The 23,009-nt window shown below is 42.4% G+C and overlaps 1 protein-coding gene across 2 annotated transcripts in view; it reads left to right on the top strand.

Annotated features, from left to right (window-relative positions):
* epb41l5 (erythrocyte membrane protein band 4.1 like 5) overlaps positions 1-23,009 on the top strand; it is a 158,428-nt gene that overhangs the window by 103,553 nt on the left and 31,866 nt on the right. The window contains exons 16-18 of one of the 2 annotated variants that reach the window (XM_052010850.1): positions 15,864-16,033; positions 19,273-19,376; positions 20,660-20,761. In XM_052010850.1, the coding sequence (XP_051866810.1) occupies positions 15,864-16,033; positions 19,273-19,376; positions 20,660-20,761 (376 nt within the window). The remainder of the gene's footprint in view (positions 1-15,863; positions 16,034-19,272; positions 19,377-20,659; positions 20,762-23,009) is intronic. The other variant, XM_052010859.1, reaches the window with a different exon arrangement.

Consider the following 23,009-nt stretch of genomic DNA (forward strand, 5'->3'; position numbering starts at 1 on the left):
GGGGGGGGGGGGGGGTGAAGGTATAAAGGGGATTTGAGGGGCAAGTTTTTCCACACATAGTGTGGTGGGTATATGGGACGAGCTGCCATAGGAGGTGGTAGAGGCAGGTTCAATTACAATGTTTAAAAGGACAGTTGGACAGGTACATGAATAGGGAAGGTTTAGAGGAAACTGGGTCAAATGGGATAAATGTAGAAGGGCATCTTGGTTGACATGGAAGAGTTGGGCTGTGGGGCCTGTTAAATGAGCTATGTAAATCTGACTCTAGGTTTAACTGTATTTAAGAATTAAACTGCCCCAAGTTGTTTCTTAGGAAGGTTTTTCCATTAAAATTGCATACTTTGAAACAATCCACAACTGTGCAGCAACTGTAATCTCTGTTCATTCTCCCTTCGAGAGAAGTTGTATTTTCGAGTTAAATAATGCATCTACCAATGAGAAATGAATTGCGTTTCCAAAGTTGCCGTTATCATACTTGAGCTTTTTGTGGCCAAGCATTATGTTTGGATGAAATATGCCACAGCGAGGTGCAGCGTTTGTCTAAGAGTAGAGTTTATTCTTGGTTAACATATGTTAGAATGGTACAAAGTCATAAAGGGGCTGAATCAGAGATTGTCGCTAACTCCACAGCCTGGGCTAGAACTGATTTCCTTTTCACGTGGAAATTCTGTGGTGTAACTAAAACAAGCATCAGTTAGCATGTGGAACCTCAGTGTTGCAGTCTCAGTTTGTGTGGAAGCTTCATTGTCAATTAAGGAGATCACATTTGTCCAAGAAGTAGTGATGATGAGGGTGATCTTATTAACTTCTGAGACCATGTAACAATGAGGCTTCATTGCTCCAAAGCTTTCTCTTTCCTAACCTTGCTTGTTGTACAGGTCTGAAACCAGTTGAAAGGTTTAAAATTGTTTCCTACGTGGGCTCTGCTAATGACAGTAAGTGTCAGTCTGCCACTCAAAGCTCTGATTGTCTTCTTTTTGGTTTTGTGTGGTGATCTGTACACTGTAAGCTCTGCAACTCCAATCAAAGTGATTGAATCAACTGGCTTCTCTGAATTTTTGTCTCAGTCTCTGGATTCTGTGTGGTCAAGGTGGTGGATCTCCGGTGCTTGACGTAGTGCGGAACCGTTGAAAACGGTTGTTCCTTCCAGTGGTGGGTGATGGTTTTTCTCTTTTGGTCTGATTTGCTGGCTGTGCCTTGAAATAGGCTGGCCATAATGGAATGAACTTTCTGCTTCCATGAAGGACTGGTTTCTGCATGCCTCAATTTGCACCCGTAACTAGACAAAAGGGTCGCTCTTCCTGTAAACCCTCTGTTTAACTTTCCCAGCTGTATGTGAAGTCTGGTGTGAGATTAGCCTTCAAACACAAAAGGAATAGCAGGTTTGGGCCATGCGACCCCTTGGACCTGATCTATCATTTGATAGGCTTGTGGTTGATATCTTGCATCACCACCACCATGTTTCCCTATCTTCATATCAGTTGTTTTATTTCTTTGTGCCCAATAATTCATTCATAATTATATACAGTGATTGAATGTCCGTAGCACTCTGGAGTAATTTAAGACCACCATGATCACAATATCTGCGCAATCTCGCTGCAAGTCTAGCAGTGATATTACAGAGGCGTTGTAATCATGGTGGTCTTCAATTAGCTTAATATTGACTGGAATTGTAATAATTTAAGGGGCAAAGAGGGGGATGAATTCTTGAAGTGCGTTCAGGGAAATGTTGCTATCTGGCCCCACCGAGAAGGAGGTCATGGAGTCATACAGCACAGAAACAGGCCCTTTGGCGCAACTGATCCATGCAAACCTAGATTCCCACCTAAACCAGTCCATTGGCCCGTGTTTGGCCCATTATCACTCTAAGCCTTTTCTATGCACCTGTCTGAGTACCTTTTAAATGTTACTGTACCTGCCTCAATCACTTCTTCTGGCAGCTCATTCTATATCCATGTGTTGTTGGTTTTGGTTCTGGGAAATAAGGCAGGCCACTTGGAGCCAGATTCAGTGGGGGAACATTCAGGGAATAGTGATCATGGTATCATGAATTTTAGAATAGCTGTGGAAAAGAAAATTGTCCACTTTAAGTTTAAAAAAAAAATCATGTTATAAAAATCCTGAGGGTATATGTGCATTAATTATTAAAAGTAGGACACTTAAGTTTCAACAAAACACCAAAAGGAATAAGATCTAAATAACTCTCTAATTGGGTAATTTAGCAAGATCATAAAATCTTCAATTGAAACTTGTACACCAGACTCTAACCAGGGGTGCTTGTAATAGTGTCAGCTCCACAAGAATCAGGTGGAAAATTTCTCACAGCCCCAAACCTGTTGCCCAGCATTCTACTTGGCACTGCTATGGACAAATCTATCAAATCACTGGAGATGATTTTAAGCAACATGGAATACCCAAAGCTTTCTCCGAGTTACTTGTTCTGATTATTGCAAATGGAACAACCTATGGCCTGCTTCCTTGAAGCTTGGTCCTCCCTCCGTTATACTGGTGGGCTAGTTTCTCTGGGAACCTGTTGAAAGCTAAACCATCCCACTGGCTATCTTACTACCTTAAGGGCATGACGTAGCTTGGGATAAGAAGAGTGAATTCAGACCATCATGTGCACACTTCCCATTGGCAATGACACAGCTTTCCACCTTAAAGAATCAAACTTGTTAATGGGGTAACATTAAAATGCTACCTTTCCTCTTTACCTTCCAAAGTAACATTAAATGAAAAATATTTCACTCTCTAACATCACTGTACTGTCCTAATAATCTTGAGCAAATCAAATGAATGTAACTTATTCAAGGTGCCAGTATTGTAAAATTTAAAATAAAGTAATTCTATCTTGGGAACTGAGCTGTTCAGACACAGCCAGGCCTTTGTTCAAAGCTTCAGAATTGGTATTTTATCCTCTCCATTATTGAGTAGGTAATGTTTAGCCAATGTAATCCTAAACCCTATTCTAGTGATGGTGCTTTGCATGTGTGAAGTTAATGGCAGAGCACCCAATTAATTAAGATAATAACATTCTAGGGTCAATTCCTTTTATCTCCTCTGTGGGGATTATATCTTGCCGTGAGAAATAAGTGCTTCCTCTGATCCTGGATGCATTCTGGAAGGTGATGAAAGCTGTTAATATTGCATGTTGCTTCCGCTTGCTCTGCTCTGAAACATAACAGCATGAAGGTGAATTCACCTCCTTTCCCAACTGAAGTGCTGAAGACTGTTGAAGCTGTAACTTTGTCATGTGGAGATGATATTTTCTGTTAAGTGATTGTAAGGAAATGAGTATAGTTACAGCCTAGTTATCATCCTGAGCTCTGTGAATATTGTCTGCATCTTGTATTGTTTGCTATGTGCTTTTCATTCAAGACCGCCACTACTGTCTTCCAATAAGCCTGCACTTGATCTTCATACTACCTTTATTTTAAAGCATTGAATCTCTGCGTTAGGGTGATGTGGAGTAGACATAGTACATCTGAAGACCTGCTACACTTGACAGATCGCTACAGAACCCCACACACTGACCTAGATTCATGGATAAGACCAAAAACCCTGTAGCAGTTGGAAATGGTTTGGCAGAAGAAATGGGAATCTTTTAATAACACAGCTGCTTTCAAGAGTTTTGATGCTTTGTAGCCACCAAAATGCTTCTGAAATGTAGTCAGACTTGTATGACTGGAAACACATCACCAGTTCTGTGGCCTGCTTGGTTCCATAAAGAACATACCAGTTCATCTCTTCCTCAAAGGGTGGTGGGAGCAGAATTTTTGAATATTTTTAAGACAAAAAAGGAAAGAAACTTGATGAAAGGTCACCAGCTTAGAAGCAGAATCCAATCTATTATCACTGATTTGTGTAATGTGAAATTAGTTGTTTTGCAGCAGCAATACAGAGCAAAGACATAAAATTACTATAAATTACAGAAGTAAATAAATAGTGCAAAACGAAAAGGAATAACGTGGTAGTGTTCATGGACCATTCAGAAATCTGATGGCAAAGGGGAAGAAGCTGTTTCTGAATCATTGAGTGTGCATCTTCAGGCTCCTGTACCTCCTCCCCAATGGTACTAACGACCAGAGGGTATGTCCTAGATGGTGAGGGTCCTTAGTGATGGATGCCACCTTCTTGAGGCACTACCTCTTGAAGATGTCCTCAGTGGTGGGGAGGGTTGTGCCTGTGATGGAACTGGCCTCAAGAGTCCTAGATGGCCCTCTGCGGCCTCTTGCAATTCTGTGCATTGGAGCCTATGTACCAATCTGTGATGCTTGGATGGGAAGGCCGTGTTGAGGTTATGCAGGAGGTGGTTACAGTCAGATCGGCCATGATCTTAAGTGGTGGAGCAGGCTCAATGGGCTGAATGGCCTATCATTCTTAATTTATATATCCATATGTTTGTGTGATCTGTTGATTGTTGGATCACTATCTAGTATGCTAGTTAGTTTAGCACATGTAACCCTATGATGCAGCTTTGCCAGGTTTTAGATAGATTGTTAGTTCTTGTCGTACACCCTTCCATAATTCTTGGAACCAGGGTTGATTTTATGGGTCAATTGTGATGGTTGGGTGAGGGATGTACGGACTGTGATGGGACATAGTTCTGCTGCTGGTGGCCTGCAGAACCTCGTGCATGGCCAAAGTTATCCCATTTAGCAATATTGTAGTGCTGCATGACAGGGCGGAGGGTGCCCTCATTGTGACGCTGGGACTTTGTCTCTATAGTGACTGTGTGGTCGTCACTCCTGCCAGTACTTACGTGGTCAGCTGCATCTGCGACAGGTAGATTGGTGAAGACGAGGTCAGGTAGGTTTATCCCTGGTGTTAGTTTGTTCATCATCTGCTGCAGAACCAGTCTGGCAACTGTGCCCTTCACGACTCGCCCAGCTTGGACATTGGTGGTTCTACAGATTCACCCTGGCGGTGTAGATTGATTTCCTCACCCAGAGAATATTCTGTGACCTTGCAACTTGGTGTTTCCAAGTGGTGATCAATATGAAGGCTACTAATTCATTAACTGAGCAGGGGTTGATAACCAATATGCACATGTTTACCTGGGCCATGGGGCTTTGTGGAGTCTACTCCCACAGCCTTATCCTTCCAACTAAGTACCCTTTTCACTGGGAGACCAGTTATATCTAGCAACTATGATGGAGAAGATTGGAATATTAGCTGTATGGTATGATTCTCAGAGTTTGATGTCAAGCTGCTGTTTGGCTAGACATTGAGACAGTACCCCATTTTGGGAAAACCCTTCATCAGTGTTCATATTTTTGCAGGGATACTTGGGCTCGTGTCTGAGTAGTACCAGACATTGTCTTGACGTGGCAGTTTGGTGCAACTGAATGTATATCCCACAAACATGCTGATAGGTATAATTCCTCCTTTAGTGTAGGTAAGATGCAAAAGAACTGACAGAGTTCATAGGCATGAAAGAATAAATTGCAAAGCTACAGGGATATTTACAAAAAAAAGTGAATGGGAATGATGGGATTACTTAGTTGTGAGCTGGCATGTACCCAATAGGCTGAATGACAAAGGTAGATTGGTGGTGTTTGGCACACTTGCCAAATCGGTCAGGATATTGAGTATAGGTGTTGGGATCTCATGTTACAGTTGTACAAGGCATTGGCAATGCCACATTTGGAGTACTGTGTACAGTGTACAGGAAGGATGCCATTAATATGGGATGACCATGGAGGTTTATAAAATCATGAGGGGCATAGATAAAGTGAATAGTCAGTCTTTTCCCCAGGACAGGGGAGTGCAAAACTAGAAGGCTTAGGTCTAAAGTGAGAGGGGAGAGATTTAAAAAGGACCCAAGGGGCAACTTTTTCACAGGAGAGATGGGAAAGGTCTGGAGCGAGATGGGCCAAATGCAGGCAAATGGGACTAGCTCGGTTGAGCATTTTGGACAAGTTGGGCTGAAAGGCCTGCCTCTGTGCTGTATAGCTCTATGACTCTTTGACCTCTTTCTGTGTCACAATAAGGAAGTGGATTTCTAGGTCACTTCAGTGGGCAGTTGAGAGTCCACCACATTATTGGGGTTTGGAGTCGCATAGATACCTGAAGGCAGATTTTCTCTGTCCTTGATGTAAATGAGTTAGGTGGCTTTAAACCAGTAAAATAACCACCAAGTTGCCATTCTCTGCCTAGGTGAAGTTGGATAATGTCATGAGTAAACTTAAAATGAACATGCATGTTACAAAACAATATGTACACAACTGTGTCGTTTAACGTGGGAAAATAGTTCAAGTTGCTTCACAGAAGTGGTATCAGACAAAATAATTGATGTTGAGCCAAAGAAGGAGACCAAAACTTGGTCAAAGAAGTAGGTTTGGGGCAAGCTTTTGAAGAGAATAAAATTGTACAGAGGCCTGGGGAGGGTTACCAGAACTAGTAAAACAATTAAAGATAATTTTATAAGATTTCTTTATTAGTCACATGTACATCGAAACACACAGTGAAATACATCTTTGCGTAGTGTGTTCTGGAGGCAGCCCACAAGTGTTGCCACAATTTCGGCGCCAGCATAGCATGCCCACAACTTCCTAACCCGTACGTCTTTGGAATGTGGGAGGAAACCCACGCAGTCACGGGGAGAACGTACAAACTCCTTACAGACAGCGACTGGAATTGAACCTGGGTCGCTGGCGCTGTAATAGCATTAGTCTAACTGCTACACTACCATGCCTGCCCCATGGCTACAATCTTTGATAACATGCTTATTATTTTGAAATAGTTACTATTCAGAGAGTGCCAATTTATTACTCAGTGAGAAAGTTGAAACAGAAGAGCAGTACTCCAGTCAGAGTATGGAACTAGTATAAGAGATTTCAATGCTTTAAATCTTTCTCATTTCGCTCTTCCTACCACTTTCCTCTGGGCTTCTGTCAGCCTTGTGTTTCACTCCCATCCAAGTCTGCCCATTGCTAACCACTGACTCTACCCCATGGTCCAGGCTACCTTGTGCTGATGACTCCCAATTCAGTGGACGTGCATGGAGTTCGCAAGCTGCGCCCGCTACCACCGATCGGACCTACACTGAGTTTGTCTATGAGCACAATCTGAAGAATGCTGGAGCACAGTAAAAACAATGCCTTTGTTTTAATCTCAGCTGAAGGAAAGGACGCTTTGGGTTGTCTCTGCTCAGTGATAAATAAGTGGTGACTGCAAACTGGGGGGGGGGGGGGGGGGGAGAGGAGCTACTGCCTGTTCAGTAAGATGTCTGGTCCCTTGAATATGGCAGGGGGACTGGGTAATGGCAGAGGGCAATGGGGGATGTTCACTAGTGATGTACTCCAGGTACATTTTTCCTGTCAATTTACCTGAAAAAAAGGTGATCAACTCTTTTTTTAACCTGTGTAAAGTGCCTTTTGCTCATTTATAATGGCAAGCCCACACTGCCAACCTACGACTCTTTTCCCTGCCCCATTCCAAACTCAGGACAAGTTTGCAAACCCCTCTGCAGTGAATCATTTCCAACAACCAAATAGCTTTGAGCCCCTCCCTTTCTACATCCCTTGTAGCCGAGGTTAAACTCCCAACAATGGTCTCTCTTGTGTTCTGAAAAGAAGAAAAGGGTTTCTTTATCTTAAACATTCACACCTGTGTCAGGATTACTAATGGGCGGAAACAGAATTGGATAGGTGGTGCCTCTGGTTGTTGACCAGGAGAGATGTGCAGAGGGAAGAAAACGGGCGGTGGCTCCAGGCCAGTTCTGGATTAATGTACCTTTTAAATTATTTAAAAATTCCTAACTTGATATTCCACTGTTAAGCATAACATTGGGTGCTTTTTTTTGCTTTGCCATCCCTTCCACCCTGCATCGGTAAAATGTTTGGAGTATTAATTTTTTTAAAAAATTGATGCTTGAATTAGAAAGTTAATGAATTGAGAAAGTTAAAGGGAAAAATCTACTCTGGTAAGGAATTGGAATCACCCCATTCTTTCCTTGAACCATAAAATCTGAGTTCAAATGCTGCGGCTACTATTTCCCCCCTTTTCCTGCCGAGGCTCTGTTTATTGACACACGGGGATGCTGGATGAAGTGGATGATTTGGCTGTGCGGTGGTGGTAGAATCGGAAGGACTGCATACTTCAGATGAGATGCCAGCTGCTCTCCAGCCTCTTGTTAGTTTGGACTCCAGTGCAGCATTTCAAACAATCCATCTAATCTAATGTACAATTTGTTTTAACCTCCAACACTTGTTTTGACCACAGATGTATTCTGATTTCCCTGTGCTTCTGTTTTTGTAAATTGGAATTCAGGGACTCAAAGAGTTAAGAAATAGTCTTTTTTTTAAAACACTGGAGATAGATCATGCACAGTTTGGGGTGTTGTATTATTCTAGATTGTATTAACTGTAACTGATATTTATAGTTCAAAGTTCATTATTGATCCTGTTTTACTCTTATTGGTGTTGTCTTTTTCAAGATGTTTGGAATTGTAAATCAGATCAATATAGTTTTGCGTTGCTTATTTCTGTCTCTATCATTGCGTCAGTATTGATGAAATTGTTCGATATTCATAAAGTGCCTTTTATGACCATATTCTATTCCTGCATTGTATTTCTTCATCTGAATAACTGTACCTTTTGGAGTGGAAGTGCAAGCTTTAGTTTTTCTTGAAGCAGTCTTTTGCCAATTATACTTGTGTCTCAAGACCATTGAATGCCATGACCTGTTAGAGTTAGATTTAAGCTTTACCCTTCCATGATAACAGCATTAATAACTGCCTTTCCAATGAACAGGAGGACCTAAAATAAAAGCACAAACCAGTTATTGAGAAACCTTAACTGAAAATTGGGTTGTACTGCTTGGGATTTGAAGGCTGGCTTGCACTAATGCAGGGTATTTGATCACAGTCACAGTCCAAGCATTAATCACCCTTGCATCAATGCAGTCCCATTTTACGTAAGGGCATAAGATTAGGCTACTTCGCCCCTTGTGCCTTCTCTACCTTTCAATAGGATTAAGGCTGATGCTCAACATAAGATGAGATCAACACAACATTCCTGTATTAATTCCATGTCCCTGGATTCCCTTAATAAAAATCTATTGATATTTGTTTGTCTTTTCCATATTTTCCTTATGACAGAGAAGGGGCCCACTGAGTTCGTACTGGCTCTGAGAGTAACCTCCTTCCTCCATATTTCCCTATAACCTATTCTCTCTCTCTCTCTCTCTCTCTCCTCGCTCTCGCGCTCTCTCGCCCATGAACTCTACTCCACCCTGATTCAGCAACCACCCACTTGCACTATAAGCACCTTTTCAGTAGTCAATGAAATGACCAAACAGCATCTATTTGGCATGTGGGCGGAAGCTGGGTCACGCAGAGGAAACCCACGCGGTCACAAGGGAGAATGCGCAAGTTCCACACAGACGGTACCAGAGATCAGGATTGAACCCAGTCAGTGGAGCTGTGAGGCAGCAACACTCTCTGCCGTATCTTGACCACACTCAGTGACTGAGCCTCCAGAGGCCTCTTGAGTAGAGAATTCTACAATTTCTAATTACCTGCAAGATGATGAGTTGTATCACTGACAACAAATCCAAATTTAAACTGGAATTAAATAACAGGAGTTAACTAGTGAACCTTCACTGCACTCTCTCTATCTCTCTATATCTTACAGGCAGTCCCCAGGTTACAATGGGGTTCTGTTCTTGAGAACAGTTTGTAACCCAAACTGTTCATTAGTCAGAAATTAACCAAAACAGTGTGTGGGAGAGTGAGCAGGTGCTAGAAGAGCATCCGCTTGCTGGCCTCGGTGACTCGGTGAGTGAGTGGATTTGCTCAGCCCTTCCAGCTCTGCTCCGCTCCACCCAGCCCCTTCTGCCGGGCGGGAACAGGGCATTTCCACGTGCCTTCTCTCCACACAAACTCATCCCTCCCACCCAGTTGTTGCTCGGTGGAGGGTGGGAGGGATGCATTGGTGGGGCGAGAAGGCACGTGGAAATGCCCTGTTCCCGCCCGGTAGAATATACCTGCAGCCCTGCATCAGCTGGCAAATCCATCCCCATTTATCTTGCCAGTCTCCCCAACAATTGTTTGTACATACAGGCCGTCCATAAGTTAAGTGTTCATGACCTGGGGAGGACCGGGAGTTAGGGAGACTAGATTTAAACACAATACTCACTCATGTAGTCCATCAAAGCTCTATCTACCTAGAGCAAAGTCTCTACTTTCATATTCAAGATCTCCTGCGGGATTTTGTAGGAGATGGCCAGTTGATGTCAAAAGCCGTTGGAGTATTAAAAAAGTAAATGCTGGAAACGCAAAACAAAAACAGAAAAAGCTAGAAGCACTCAGTGGGTCAAGCAGCATTAATGGGAGGAGAACAGAACGGATGTTTTGGGTTAAGGATCCTTCATCAGAACTGCAAAAGTCAGAAGACGAGTGGGTTTTACGTTGCTGAGGGGCAAGAGAACAGAGGGAATGTCTGTGATAAGGTGGAGACTGTTTATCAGGGTAACAACTACTTTAAAAACTGGCAGTTGCGGACGGAAGAAAAGAAAGGAAACCATGCATAAAAGTGCAGCCACGTTTGGGGAGAGAGAGAGGAAAATAAAAAGGTAGTTAACAGAAACTGTTACATTCAATATAAAGTCCCAATGTGGGATGTGCAGTAATTTTTTGAGCAATTCTCATGCTGCCACCATATTCATCCAACTAGCACCCCCACTCCCCATGGATGAGGAATTGCTGAGAGTATGCTGTACATACAAGGTTCAAGGGCTTCATATTGAATTTAACTATTTCAGGTGACCACTTTTTCTCCCCCCTCTTTCTGCAGATACGCTGTATCTTTTTAGTTTCAACTTTTCCTGTTTCTTTTTAGTCACCAACTACCAGTGCTTAAATTAGTTGTTCCGCCGTCACAGATATCTTCTTTGTTCTCTCCACCGTCCTTCCCTCTCTTAAAATATGCCCACTTAAAAAAATAAAGTTCTGATGGAGGATCCTTGACTCGAAGCATCGACTCTGTTTGTCTCCTCGCAGCTCACACTTGGAGACGTCACATTGATTTGGATGCAAGAACTAAATAATTGATATTAATAGCTGATGCCAAAAGACTGGTCCCTGCAACACCCACCTATCAGTGCCCATCACCAGGGAACAGAATTCTTGTGTTCCTGCTCTGTTTTCAGTCTCTTCATCATTTCTTCATCCACGCCTGTATCTTTCTCCCAATCCCTTGAGCTTTAATTTTACACATTAACCTCTTGTAGGGGACCTTCTCAAAAACCTGGAAGTTCAAATACACCACTTCTCCTGGTTATACATGATCTATTCTACTAGCCATATCCTCAAATATAACATTTCAGTGATTGTCCTTTTAGAAACCCATTCTGCACTTTGACCACTTTGTCCAAACCTGTTAATACTTTCCAAATGTTTTTTCATTGCACCTTTTATAATAGATTCTGCCATTTTCCCCACTATGGGCACTGGTCTGTAATTCCCTGTTTTTGTTTCTTTTCCTCCCATTCTAAATAGTGGGATTGCATTTGCCACCCTCACGTCTGTAGTAATGGTTCCAGTGTCAAAAGAATTTTAGAAGCTGATCACCAATCTGCCTGTTATTTGTGGGGCCACTTCCTTTCGTACTTTAGGATGTAGATTATCAGTCCCTAGGGATTTGTTGGCCGTTAGACCTGTTACTTCCCCTAGTTTTATTTCTTTACTTATCGTAATTTTGTTCAGTAATTCTCTAGATTGTTGACTCCATGATGATCTAGACATTTCACATAAGAAGGGATACTAGGGAGGTCTTCCTTGACTTCTCTCATCAATCTGTGGATTTGCACCTTACACTTGAGTACAAGCCCAAGTACTGACATGCTTTTGGCTTCAGTACTCCTAGAACATGGATGTTGATCTTTATGCATATAGAACAGTACAAATAAAATTTGTCTGTGTGTCACTTATAATTTCAAACCACCCTTTAAAGGACATGATTTATTTTTTTCCTACTTAAATGGTTATTTCCAAACAAATCGTCCAACAAATCAGTTAATATTTTGTATGGTGCATTGAGTTATTGCATTGAGCAATCATCTTTGTTTAATTTGCATACCTGCAACAAAAACTTGCTTTAACCCTGGAACGTTTGCAGTGGGATTAGCATGAGGCACATAAGGGTGGGACTGAATGAGATGGCATCAACTGTGAAAAAGATTCGTTATAGAAAGCTCATTAGAAATCAGTCATGAGGAATCCAAACATAATGGGCTAGGAATGAGTTTTAGAATGTTTTCTTAACTGGAATTGGAAAGGAGGGCACCAGAAGCCTTGCCTGTAATTGTGTTTCAGGCCTTAGCAGTTTACTTCTTGCAAGTGGCCAATCAGAGCTTATTTACAGGTTTGGTGAAGACCATTTTGGCCCAGTTATGATTCTGGCACAGGTTCTTGGCTGGATACCAAGCAAAGGAGGTGACTTGGAGATGATGGGTACTGGCACACAGCTAATCCAGTAATACCATGGAATTGGGAAAGACGTGCCACTGCCTTCTGTCTTCATAGCAAGGTTATTTAAGGAAGGTATAGTCTGAGGAATTTGTTGGTACCCTTCACTGCACCGTGGTTTGACTACTGAAGAACCCAAAAAGATGATGTGGACAGACCAGCTACACATGCTTTGAATATCGGGGGAGTCCTTAAACAGACTAATCAGTTCCCATCCACTACATTTTCCATGTTCTTTTTGGATGACTGAATGATGGAAATTTCAAATACCAAGATTTGTGCATATTTAATTTTACATCTACCCTTCATCAAATTCCCCACACCCCAAGCACAAAACATCACACAGAAATTTCAGATGTTGGAGGGACGTTTAGCCTAATGTGCCTGTGTAAGGAAATTTCAGAGGTTAAGGATCAAGAGATAACAGACAAGAGTGACGAACATTCATTGCCCCTTTGGCTTGGGTGCCTTAGATGCTATTGGTGAGGTACGGTAGTGTATGGGCAGGCACGGTAGTGTAGCGGTTAGCGTAACACTATTGCAGCGCCAGCGACCTGGGTCCAATTCCAGCCGCTGTCTGTAAGGAGTTTGAAAATTCTCCTCATGTCTGCATGGGTTTCTTTCCAGGTGCTCCACTTTCCTCCCACATTCCAAAGATGTACAGGTTAGGAAGTTGTGGGCATGCAATGTTGACACCGGAAGTGTGGTGACACTTGCGGGCTGCTCCCAGAACATTCTACGCAAAAGATGCATTTCATTGTGTGTTTGGATGTAAGTGTGACTTATAAAGATATCTCTTGTACTTACAGATGAGAGATATGTATGTGCAAGAGCACTAATAGTTATCTAAGCCACCCAAGCCAAAGAGTCATAGCGTAATACAGCCTGGAAACAGGCCCTTCTGCCCAACTAGTTCGTGCCAACCAAGATGCCCATCTAAGCTAGTCCCATTTGCCTGTATTTGGCCCATTTCCCTCTAAATCTTTCCTATCCATGTACCCGTCCAAGTGTCTTTTAAGTATTATTGTATTTACCTCGACCACTTCCTCTGACCTAGTCCCATATATGCACTAAGGGGCAACGAATGACTGTTATCTCTTGATCCTTAACCTCTGAAATTTGCTTGCAGAGGTACATTAGGCTAAATTTCCCCCATATCTGAAATTTGTGGTGATGTTATGTGCTTGAGGCCTTGGGAATTGGCTGAAGGGTAGGTGTAAAGATTAAATTTATACAAATTTTGGTATTTGCAGTTTCTATCGTTCAGTCCTCCAAGGGCACAAAGCTAGGACATAGCAAGCTAGTGGATGGGAACTGATAGGACTCACTTGCCTGGGATTTAGGGCTGGATTGTCAAGGTCACATTTTAGACTCTTTTGCTAGACCTGGAAGCACCTTAGGTGTGAGCAGTGCTTTATGTTGATGCTCAAACATCATTTTGATCTAATTTACAACTGCTTTGTCCCAAGTGTGAATGGGTTTTCGCAATGTGTCTCATTAACGTAAGACCACCAGATGGTGTGTGAAAACCGTGCTGAAGCTGACTGAATCTAAACCATTTCTAGTTAGCATTAATAAACCTGAGCAACAGAAATGCAGTTTTCAATAAAACTAAAGTGTGGTAAAGTCAATGAGCTGGGACCATAAAATCTCCATAAAACCAAAAGGATTAAATGCTGGAGGTAAAGATCAGGCCAAGTGGAAATCCGGGTGCATTTCCAGGCATTCTAGATGAGGATGGAAATGTGTAACCAGAAGGGGAGGGGTCTTAAAAAGACTGACAATCAAATAATTAAAAAAATTAGAATCAATTGCAATCTGATATGCTGAAAATCCTGTGAAAAATATGGTTGGTATTGGTTTTTATCCCATTGTTTACATTGAATGAGCAAACTACATGAACAGTTATTGTTGACTGGTTCCTTTTATATGAATCCAATCACCTGCAACTGGACAATGGGGGCACAGGAAACGGGTATTGAACCTGGCATCTTTCCAGCTTGTGTCCCTCGTTCCGCAGTTGTACCTCAAAGATAGGATCTTCATTGATTCTGTTCTCTTCTTATGTGTTCCTTGGCCTCGTGTGGGATGATGCTGTGCCCTAATACTGGCACCATATGGCAATGATTAATACCTTGCCAAAGTGTTTGCATTACTTGGATTCCATACAGAAAAACTTCAGAAAATTTAACATCTCATTTTCGGAAATGTTATAAAAGGTGCTGAAAGTCTGGTCATCTGTTTTCACTGAAGCAGCTAAGGATGTTCGCTAACTCTGCAGAAATATAAGCAAGCGGTAAGGTCATTAGATCCATCCAACTGTCAGTTCATGGCATGACGGTGATTGAGAATGCTTTACAGTGGAATGTTTGCTGCGTTATGTGCCAGTGTTGCCACTAATAAAATGCAGGACAGCAGCCTCTCTTGTGAGGCTAACTGCTGATGGAACATTTAACTGTGGCTGCCTTGGGCTTGCGCTTCAATCAAGTGATATTAGCTAATGATGAATTGATCAACTGTGTATTGGGTGCGATCATTCTTATGAGGGATTCTGGGAGCTTTTGCCAAGGATTTGGAAGTTGCATTCTGCACTCCTGTGTATGTTTTCCTTGAAACCCCAAATGGTTGGTCATGTTGATTTGCTGAATTATTGCTCTTCCCATCACCAATAATATCAGGAGGACTTATTGAATGCAACCAAATCAGTAAATTTATTTTGATTCAACATTCAAAGGGGCACAGCCTTCATGAAGAATTGTTAGGCAGCAATAGTTTGCTAACTGCTTATCACAATCAAATTTATGTAAGAATGTATATTGCAGAACTGTTTGTGCATTAAGACAGTGCACTAAGGCTCTCCTGATTCTTAAACCCCGAGTTAAAAGTTTATGACAATTTTTATTTTGAAGGCAGTACACCTTTAACTGGTACTAACCCTTTGAGTACTGTAACGGCATCTTTGCCACAAATTGTAAACTGCAGAATGAGTGACAAAACAAAATGCTGGAAGTTTGAAATAAAAGGTGAAAATTTGAGAAAAATGGAAAAGAGTTTCAATCCAATGACCTATCATTGGAGAACAAATGGCTTGGCCAGTTAATTTTATTAAAACGTAAATTTTGGAAGGTGATTGGGCTTGGAGTTAAACCGGCATTTTGCAAAGTATATTATAGTGATACTCACAGAAGTTAAAGGTTCCATTCAGTATGCAAAGGGTTAAATGAAACAATTGTACTTGAATTAAGCTGGCTGATAAATCCATGGCTTTGGTCTACAGAATGCTTTCTCCTGCTTACATGCATGCCTCTGTTTATTCTGTATAATGAAGGTTTGCCTCAGTGCCTTGAAGTATTGCCTAAAATGGGCTTGCTGATTCTCTTGTCATTTGCAGCCTGCAGATAGCAGATTTGTTAGACACCAAAGAGCTGTTGGAGACTTCTGTGGATGAGGTCATAGGAGTGCCTGTTACCATGACAGCACCAAGAATTTCAGAAGAGTCCGTTCAAAGTTTGACCTCTGCTGGGGCAAATGAGAGTGCACGTGAAAAACCGGATTCAACTGGTAAGAAGCAGTCTGCTTTATGTGGAACCATTGCATTGCTTACATGATAATAAGAGTTTTTTTTATATTCGGATTGTACTTGCATAATATCTTACAACAAAACTGCTCATTAAATAAAATGTGAATTACTTACAAATTCTGATATTGCTGAATGCATGTACTATTGTTGATGCAAGGTTTATTCTGAAAGCATTTTAATATCAAAGGGCATCTCTGTCTTGTTACCAGTAGTGCTCTGTTTGTGGATACAAGAAGGTTTATAAAGACCTTCTGCAAAGCCGGCTTAATCTCCTCAGAAACTCCACACTGTGCCTTCTTTCGAATGAGTTTCCCAAACATTTCCTTATTGTAAATGCCCTTTCAGATTTCCTAGTTGTCCACCTACTCTTGCCAATGTATATTTTATTATTATTTTGTTGCTGACATTTTCCTTAAAATTGCCCCAGTTCTGTGTGTTTGAGCTGTGAAAGCAATGCATTAGCTTCATTTGCTAAATGGCTGACATATCCAGTACTGCTTATGGTTAACATGATGATCATCTGTCTGACCATCTCCCACAATCATCTCTCCAAACCACACCCCAATCCTTTCCTGTGGTAAAATCTACCATTCCACAATGTTTTCACCATTCCCTCCCAGAGATGTCCTGGGCAGGCACGGTAGTGTAGCAGTTAGCGTAATGCTTTACAGCGCCAGAGACCCAGGTTCAATTCCCTGCCATTATCTGTAAGGAGTTTGTACGTTCTCCCCGTGTCTGCGTGGGTTTCCTCCGGGTGCTCCAGTTTCCTCCCACATTCCAAAGACGTACGGATTAGGAAGTTGTGGGCATGCTGTGTTGACACCGGAAGTGTGGCAACACTTGCGGGCTGTACCCAGAACACTCTACGCAAAAAGATGTATTTCACTGTGTGTTTCGATGTACATGTGATTAATAAAGATATCGTATCTTATATCTCAAGGGATGTTCATAGTGAAGTTTGGGAACTTCTAGCCTGCAGGAAAATGTTGAAGTAAAAATGTCTATCCATATTAGTTTATTTTGTTTCCCTTTCTGTTGGTGGTATCCTACACTGTAGCCTCCAAATCACATCCAGATGTTGTAATTTAAACAACAGACTCAAGTTGTTTGTCCATAATGCTACAAAGCTAAAGTTTTTGCAAAGTCTGAATACCAAAATGTTACTGATTTTCATGTTCGGTTATTTCCAAGGGCATGCTCTCGCTAACGGTCCTGCAGCTCTCTGAGATCTGTGTTCCTCCAGTTCACAACACATCATTCTCCGCCACTTCCGCCATCTCCAACGGGACCCCACCACCAAGCACATCTTCCCCTCCTCACCCCTTTCTGCCTTTCGCAGGGACCACTCTCTCCGTGAATCCCTAGTTCACTCCTCCCCCCACCCCCCCAACCCAACCCATCCCGCTCCTATCCCGGGAACTTTCCACTGCCCCCACCAGAGGTGCAACGCCTGCCCCTACACCACCTCCATCCAGGGACCCAAACAGTCCTTTCAGGTGAGACAGATTCACCTGCACCTCCCTTAATATCATCTACTGCATTCAGTGCTCCAAGTGTGGCCTCCTCTGCATTGGTGAAACCAAACACAGACTAAGTGACCATTTCGTAGAACACCTGCGCTCTGCCTGTAACCGCGATCTGCATCTTCCCCATTGCCAGTCACTTCAACTCCCCCTCCCACACCAACACTGATATGTCAGTCCTCGGCCTCCTCCACTGCCGGGAGAATTCCAAGCGCAAACTGGAGGAACAGCACCTCATTTTCCCTCTTGGAATCTTGCAGCCTAATGGCATGAACACTGAATTCTCCCACTTTAAGTAATCCCCACAACCCACCTCCCCCACCCCCCACCATGCTTCTTCTCTTCTTCCCTTTCCTAGCCTATCTCTCTTTTCTCTACCCCCTTTTATTTTTTTTTCTTTTCTCTCCTTATCTTTGACCCATCCCCCAGTGGATCTGCTCTCCCCTCCTCCCCCGCACCTGCCTATCACGATCTCTTACCTGCATCTACCTATCACCACCTTGTGTCCACCCCACCTCCCCTCTTTTGTCCACCTATCACTGCCCTGTTTTTCCCTCCTATATATTGGGCTTCCCCTTTTCCTATTTTCAGTCCAAAAGAAGCGTCCTGACCCGAAACATTGACCGCCTGCTTTTCTCCACGGATGCTGCCTGGCCTGCTGAGTTCCTCCAGCATCATCTAGGTTCCAGCATCTGCAGTCCTTTGTTTCTCTTCCTCCAGTTCTTGCCCTCTTGTGCATCCCCAGCTTACTTCTTCATGTACAGCCATGTCTTAAGCTGCTAACGTTCCAAGCTCTGGAATTTTCTAATTAAATCAACACACCACATTACTTCTTTCCATCTCCCTTTTAATATACTCTAAAATGCACCTCTTTGATCAGCCTTTCATGGCTCAGTGACAAATGTTGTTGTATTAGCATTTCAGGCTACATCAGTGGAGCTATTTAAATACAGCCTGATATTATTGAGCATGTTTTTCTGGTTGCCTTGACTTCAGGTCTCCAATCATTTTTGTGTCTTTTGGAGTGCATGTCTTTCTCTCAATATGGTGAACTCTTCATCATCTAATCTACCTCGTTGTGGCCCTTGCACTTTATTTGTCTACCTGCACTGCACTTTCTCTGTAACTGAAGCACTATACTCTTCATTCTGACTACCTCGATATATTTAAGTATGGAATGATCTGTCTGGATAGCATGCAAACAGAAGCTTGTCACTGCATTTCAGTACATGTGACAATAATGTACCAATACCAATAGACTGTCATGTGACCTATTTAATTATAACCAAGAACCTTAATGCCATACACTGGTTATGCAAATATCACATCAGGTCAATTCTTCTCCAGCAATGGAGAAAGAAGCACTCCATTAAAGCAAGCTTTAGTGAAAATCAGAAAACCGCAAAAGCTGAAAACAGAAAATCCTAGAACCACTCAGTTTTAAGTTATTAGTCGAATTATTTGTACCAAACTCATACATGAATTTTTCACTGAAAGTAGGCACTTACTTATGAAAAATAATAATGATATAAGCAGCTAACAACAAATTGTTGCTAGGGTTTTCATGGACAGGGACAGTGCTTGTTGTCAATTGATTGGACATGTCATGGTTTCAATTGTAAATACCAAATGCAAAGATGGGCCACATTGACATCTCTGCTGGTTACTCACTGCCTCTGCTTTGGTTCATGTTTCAGCATTGGAAGAAGTGGTAGCAAGACTGAAACAACTCCAGATAGAGAGCAGTCCTGTAGCTGGGACCAGGCCTGATGTAAGCTTTAATGTGAATGCCAGTAACCAGGTAAGAATGAGCACTTGAATGGGTTACCTATATCAAATATCCTTGATGTTGGCCAATATTTATTGCTCATCCATGGTTGCCTGAACTAAAGAAGCAGTTGATGGTCAACAGATCTACTGTCTGAAGTCACATATGGGGCAGATTTTGAAGGATGCTTGGTGAATGACAAAATGGCAGTTTTGTGGTTTCCAGATTTATTCATTTATCTCAATTTAACTTCCCTAGCTGCCATGAGTGGGGGTGGCAAAATGATGCAGCAGGTCGAGCACTGTCTCACAGCTCCAGTGACCCAGGTTCAATCCTGACCTCCAGCGCTGTCTGTGTGGAATTTGAACATTCTCCATGACCATATGGGTTTCCTCCGAATGCTCCAATTCTTCCCATCTCCTGAAGATGTGCAGGTTGATAGGTTAATTGGCCACTGTAAGTTGCTTTATAGCATGTAGGTGACAGTAGGATCTGGGAGGAGTTGATGGGAATGTGAGAGAATAAAATGGAACAAGTGCAGGATTAGTGTAGGTGCTTGATGGTCAGCATGGACTCAGTGGGCCAAAGGGTCTGTTTCTGTGCTGTATGATTTCTGTGATTTGATTTGAACTTGTGCTTGGATCAATGGTGCAGGCCGCTACTATGCTGGTCCAGTAGCCTAACCTTGAATGTGTTCCAGTATAGTACAACACCTTTTCTTGATTCAGAAATTGTTACTGTCCAGAATTGGAATTCAGACATTGCATTGTACATGTATGTTGGGTAACATAACATAGTATAAGGGAAGACACTCTATTTGTTGAAGTAGAGAATTAGTATTGGTTTATTATTGTCACTTGTACCGAGGTACACTGAAAAACTTGTCTTCTATACTGATCATACAGGTCAATTCATTACACAGATAGTACAGAGTGCATTGAGGTAGTACAGGTAAAAACAATAACAGTATAGAGTAAAGTGTCACAGCTACAGAGAGAGTGCAGTGCAATAAGGTGCAAGGTCACAACAAGGTAGATAGTGAGGTCATAGTCCATCTCATTGTAGAAGGGAACCGTTCAATAGTCTTATCACAGTAGGGTAGAAGCTGTCCTTCAGTCTGGTGGTACGTGCCTTCAGGTTCCTGTATCTTCTACCTGATGGAAGAGGAGAGAAGAGAGAATGACCTGGGTGGGTGGGGTCAGAATTAAAGATTTGAAGGAGTCTTAAGCACTGATGACATGAATAGTATTGGTGTTCAGACAGAGTGCATTTGTGGGAGGACTTCTTGACTGAAGATGTTTTCCTATTCATGCCAGGATGAAATTGTGAAGCCTTTGGACAAGTGCCTGAAGAACACAGCAGATGCCATTTGCCCAGGGCTTCCTGAAGATGTGAAAAGCAACATTTTGAAAACACAGGTGGAGTCTTCTGTGAGGCCTTTTAACTAAATAACTGGGCTGCTGAAAAAAGTGAAAATTTTAAAATTGGAAATATCTAAGCAGGGAACAGGAGAATGCAGTGGAATCAACACTTGTTTTGGAAATCCTATGTTTTAAAATGACTAGATTTTTTACAGTTACTTTCTGATGTTATTTGTGTTACTGATTTCTACCTCATTGTTCCATATGCAAGGGATGATTTTGAAAGACTCCCAATAAATGTGATGCAGAGATTCTCCCAGGTCTAGGAAATTTACTCAACTTATGAGGCTGTAAAGTCATTGAGCATGTGTGTTGGCTGCGGAGAAGTGGTAGCGTTCTTGCTTCTGGGAGAGAAGGTTGTGGGTTCAATCCCCCTCCAGGGAGGTTAATCCTCAAATTCTTAGTCGGTTTAACAGGGTAGATGGGGGAGATGTTTCCCCTGGCTGTGGAGTCCAGAACCAAAGGTCACAGTCTCAAAATGAGGGGAAGGCCATTTTGGGGTGAAATGAAACATTTCTTTGCTCAAAGGGAATCTGGAATTCTCTACCCTAGAGATCTGGGTAGGTTAGGTTGTTCTTTTCATTCCAAACTGAGAGAGATCGATTTTTGTATGTTGGAGGGATCAATGGATTTGATGATAAGGCAGAAAATTGGTGTTTGAGATAAAACATCAGTTATGATCTTGCTGAATGATAGAGAAGGCTTAAGGGGCTGAATTGCCTACTTTTATGTTCTTATGTTGGTTTCCTTCAATTAAGAATATTTTCTTAGTAGTTCTATCCTGAATTAATTACTTTTAGAATTTTTAAGCTCGTTACTGATGGAGGGCAGGTTTCTCAGTGGTGCCTTCTAAGATTTTACAGCTTCAGATGGATATACGCGATCCCATGCCTCTACTTCAGAGCAGGGAAGCTATCCTTGGATCTTGGTTACTATTGTTGGCATCATGAAGGACATGAAAGGTTAAGTGACTGGCTAGCATGTCACTGTAAGTCATCTGGTTTGCTGAAGTTCCTCAGAAAGAAATCAACCATTCTTACCTACTTGAGAGTCAAGACACGCCAATGTGGTTATTAACTGATTAATTGATTAACCAATGTGATTATTAATTTCTTTAGCCAGAGGGTTGTGGATTTATGGAATTTGTCGCCACATACAGCTGTGGAGGCCCGATCATTGGGGGTGTTTAAGGAGGAGATTGATAGGTATCTAGTTAGTCAGGGTATCAAGGGATATGGGGAAAAGGCCGGGAATTGGGGCTCGATGGGAGAATGGTTTAGCTCATGGTGAAGTGGTGGAGCAGACTCGAAGGGCCGAATGGCCTACTTCTGCTCCTTTGTCTAGTGATCTTGTGAAATGCCCACTGAAATTACATAACAGGTTATTCAGTTCAGCATGGATAATAAATGCTAGCAGTGCCATTGACATCCACATCCCATGGATGAATAACTAATTTAGCAATTCCACTATTGATAAGATATTTATTAGTCACATGTACATCGAAAGACATGGTGAAATGCATCTTTTTGCATTCCTGAGAATGTGCTGGGGTCAACCCACAAATGTCACCTTGTCTTGCATACTGATCGTACAGGTCAATTCATTACACAGTGCAGTTACATTGGGTTAGTACAGAGCACATTGATGTAGTGCAGGTAAAAAACAATAACAGTACAGAGTAAAGTGTCACAGCTACAGAGAAATTGCAGTGCAATAAGGTGCAAGGTCACAACAAGGTAGATCGTGAGGCCATAGTCCATCTCATCGTATAAGGGAACTGTTCAATAGTCCTATCACAGTGGGGTAGAAGCTGTCCTTAAGTCTGGTGGTACGTGCCCTCAGGCTCCTGTATCTTCTGCCTGATGGGACAGGGGAGAAGAGAGAATGTCCTGGGTGGGTGGGGTCTTTGATTATGCTGGCTGCTTCACCAAGACAACGAGACGTAAAGACAAAGAAAGGGAGGTCCGTGTCCGTGATGCGCTATGCTGTGTCCACAACTCTCTGTAGTTGCTTGTGGTCCTGGGCAGAGCAGTTGCCATACCAAGCCATGATGCATCCAGATAGGATGCTTTCTACGGTGCAGTGATAAAAGTTGGTGAGTGTCAAAGGGACAAACTAAATTTCTTTAGCCTCCTGAGGAAGTAGAGGCGCTGGTGAGCTTTCTTGGCCGTGGCATCTACGTGATTTGACCAGGACAGGCTGTTGGTGATGTTCACTCCCAGGAATTTGAAGCTCTCAACCCTCT

Source organism: Pristis pectinata, chromosome 1, assembly GCF_009764475.1.
Source record: "Pristis pectinata isolate sPriPec2 chromosome 1, sPriPec2.1.pri, whole genome shotgun sequence".
NCBI classification, from domain to species: Eukaryota; Metazoa; Chordata; class Chondrichthyes; order Rhinopristiformes; family Pristidae; genus Pristis; species Pristis pectinata.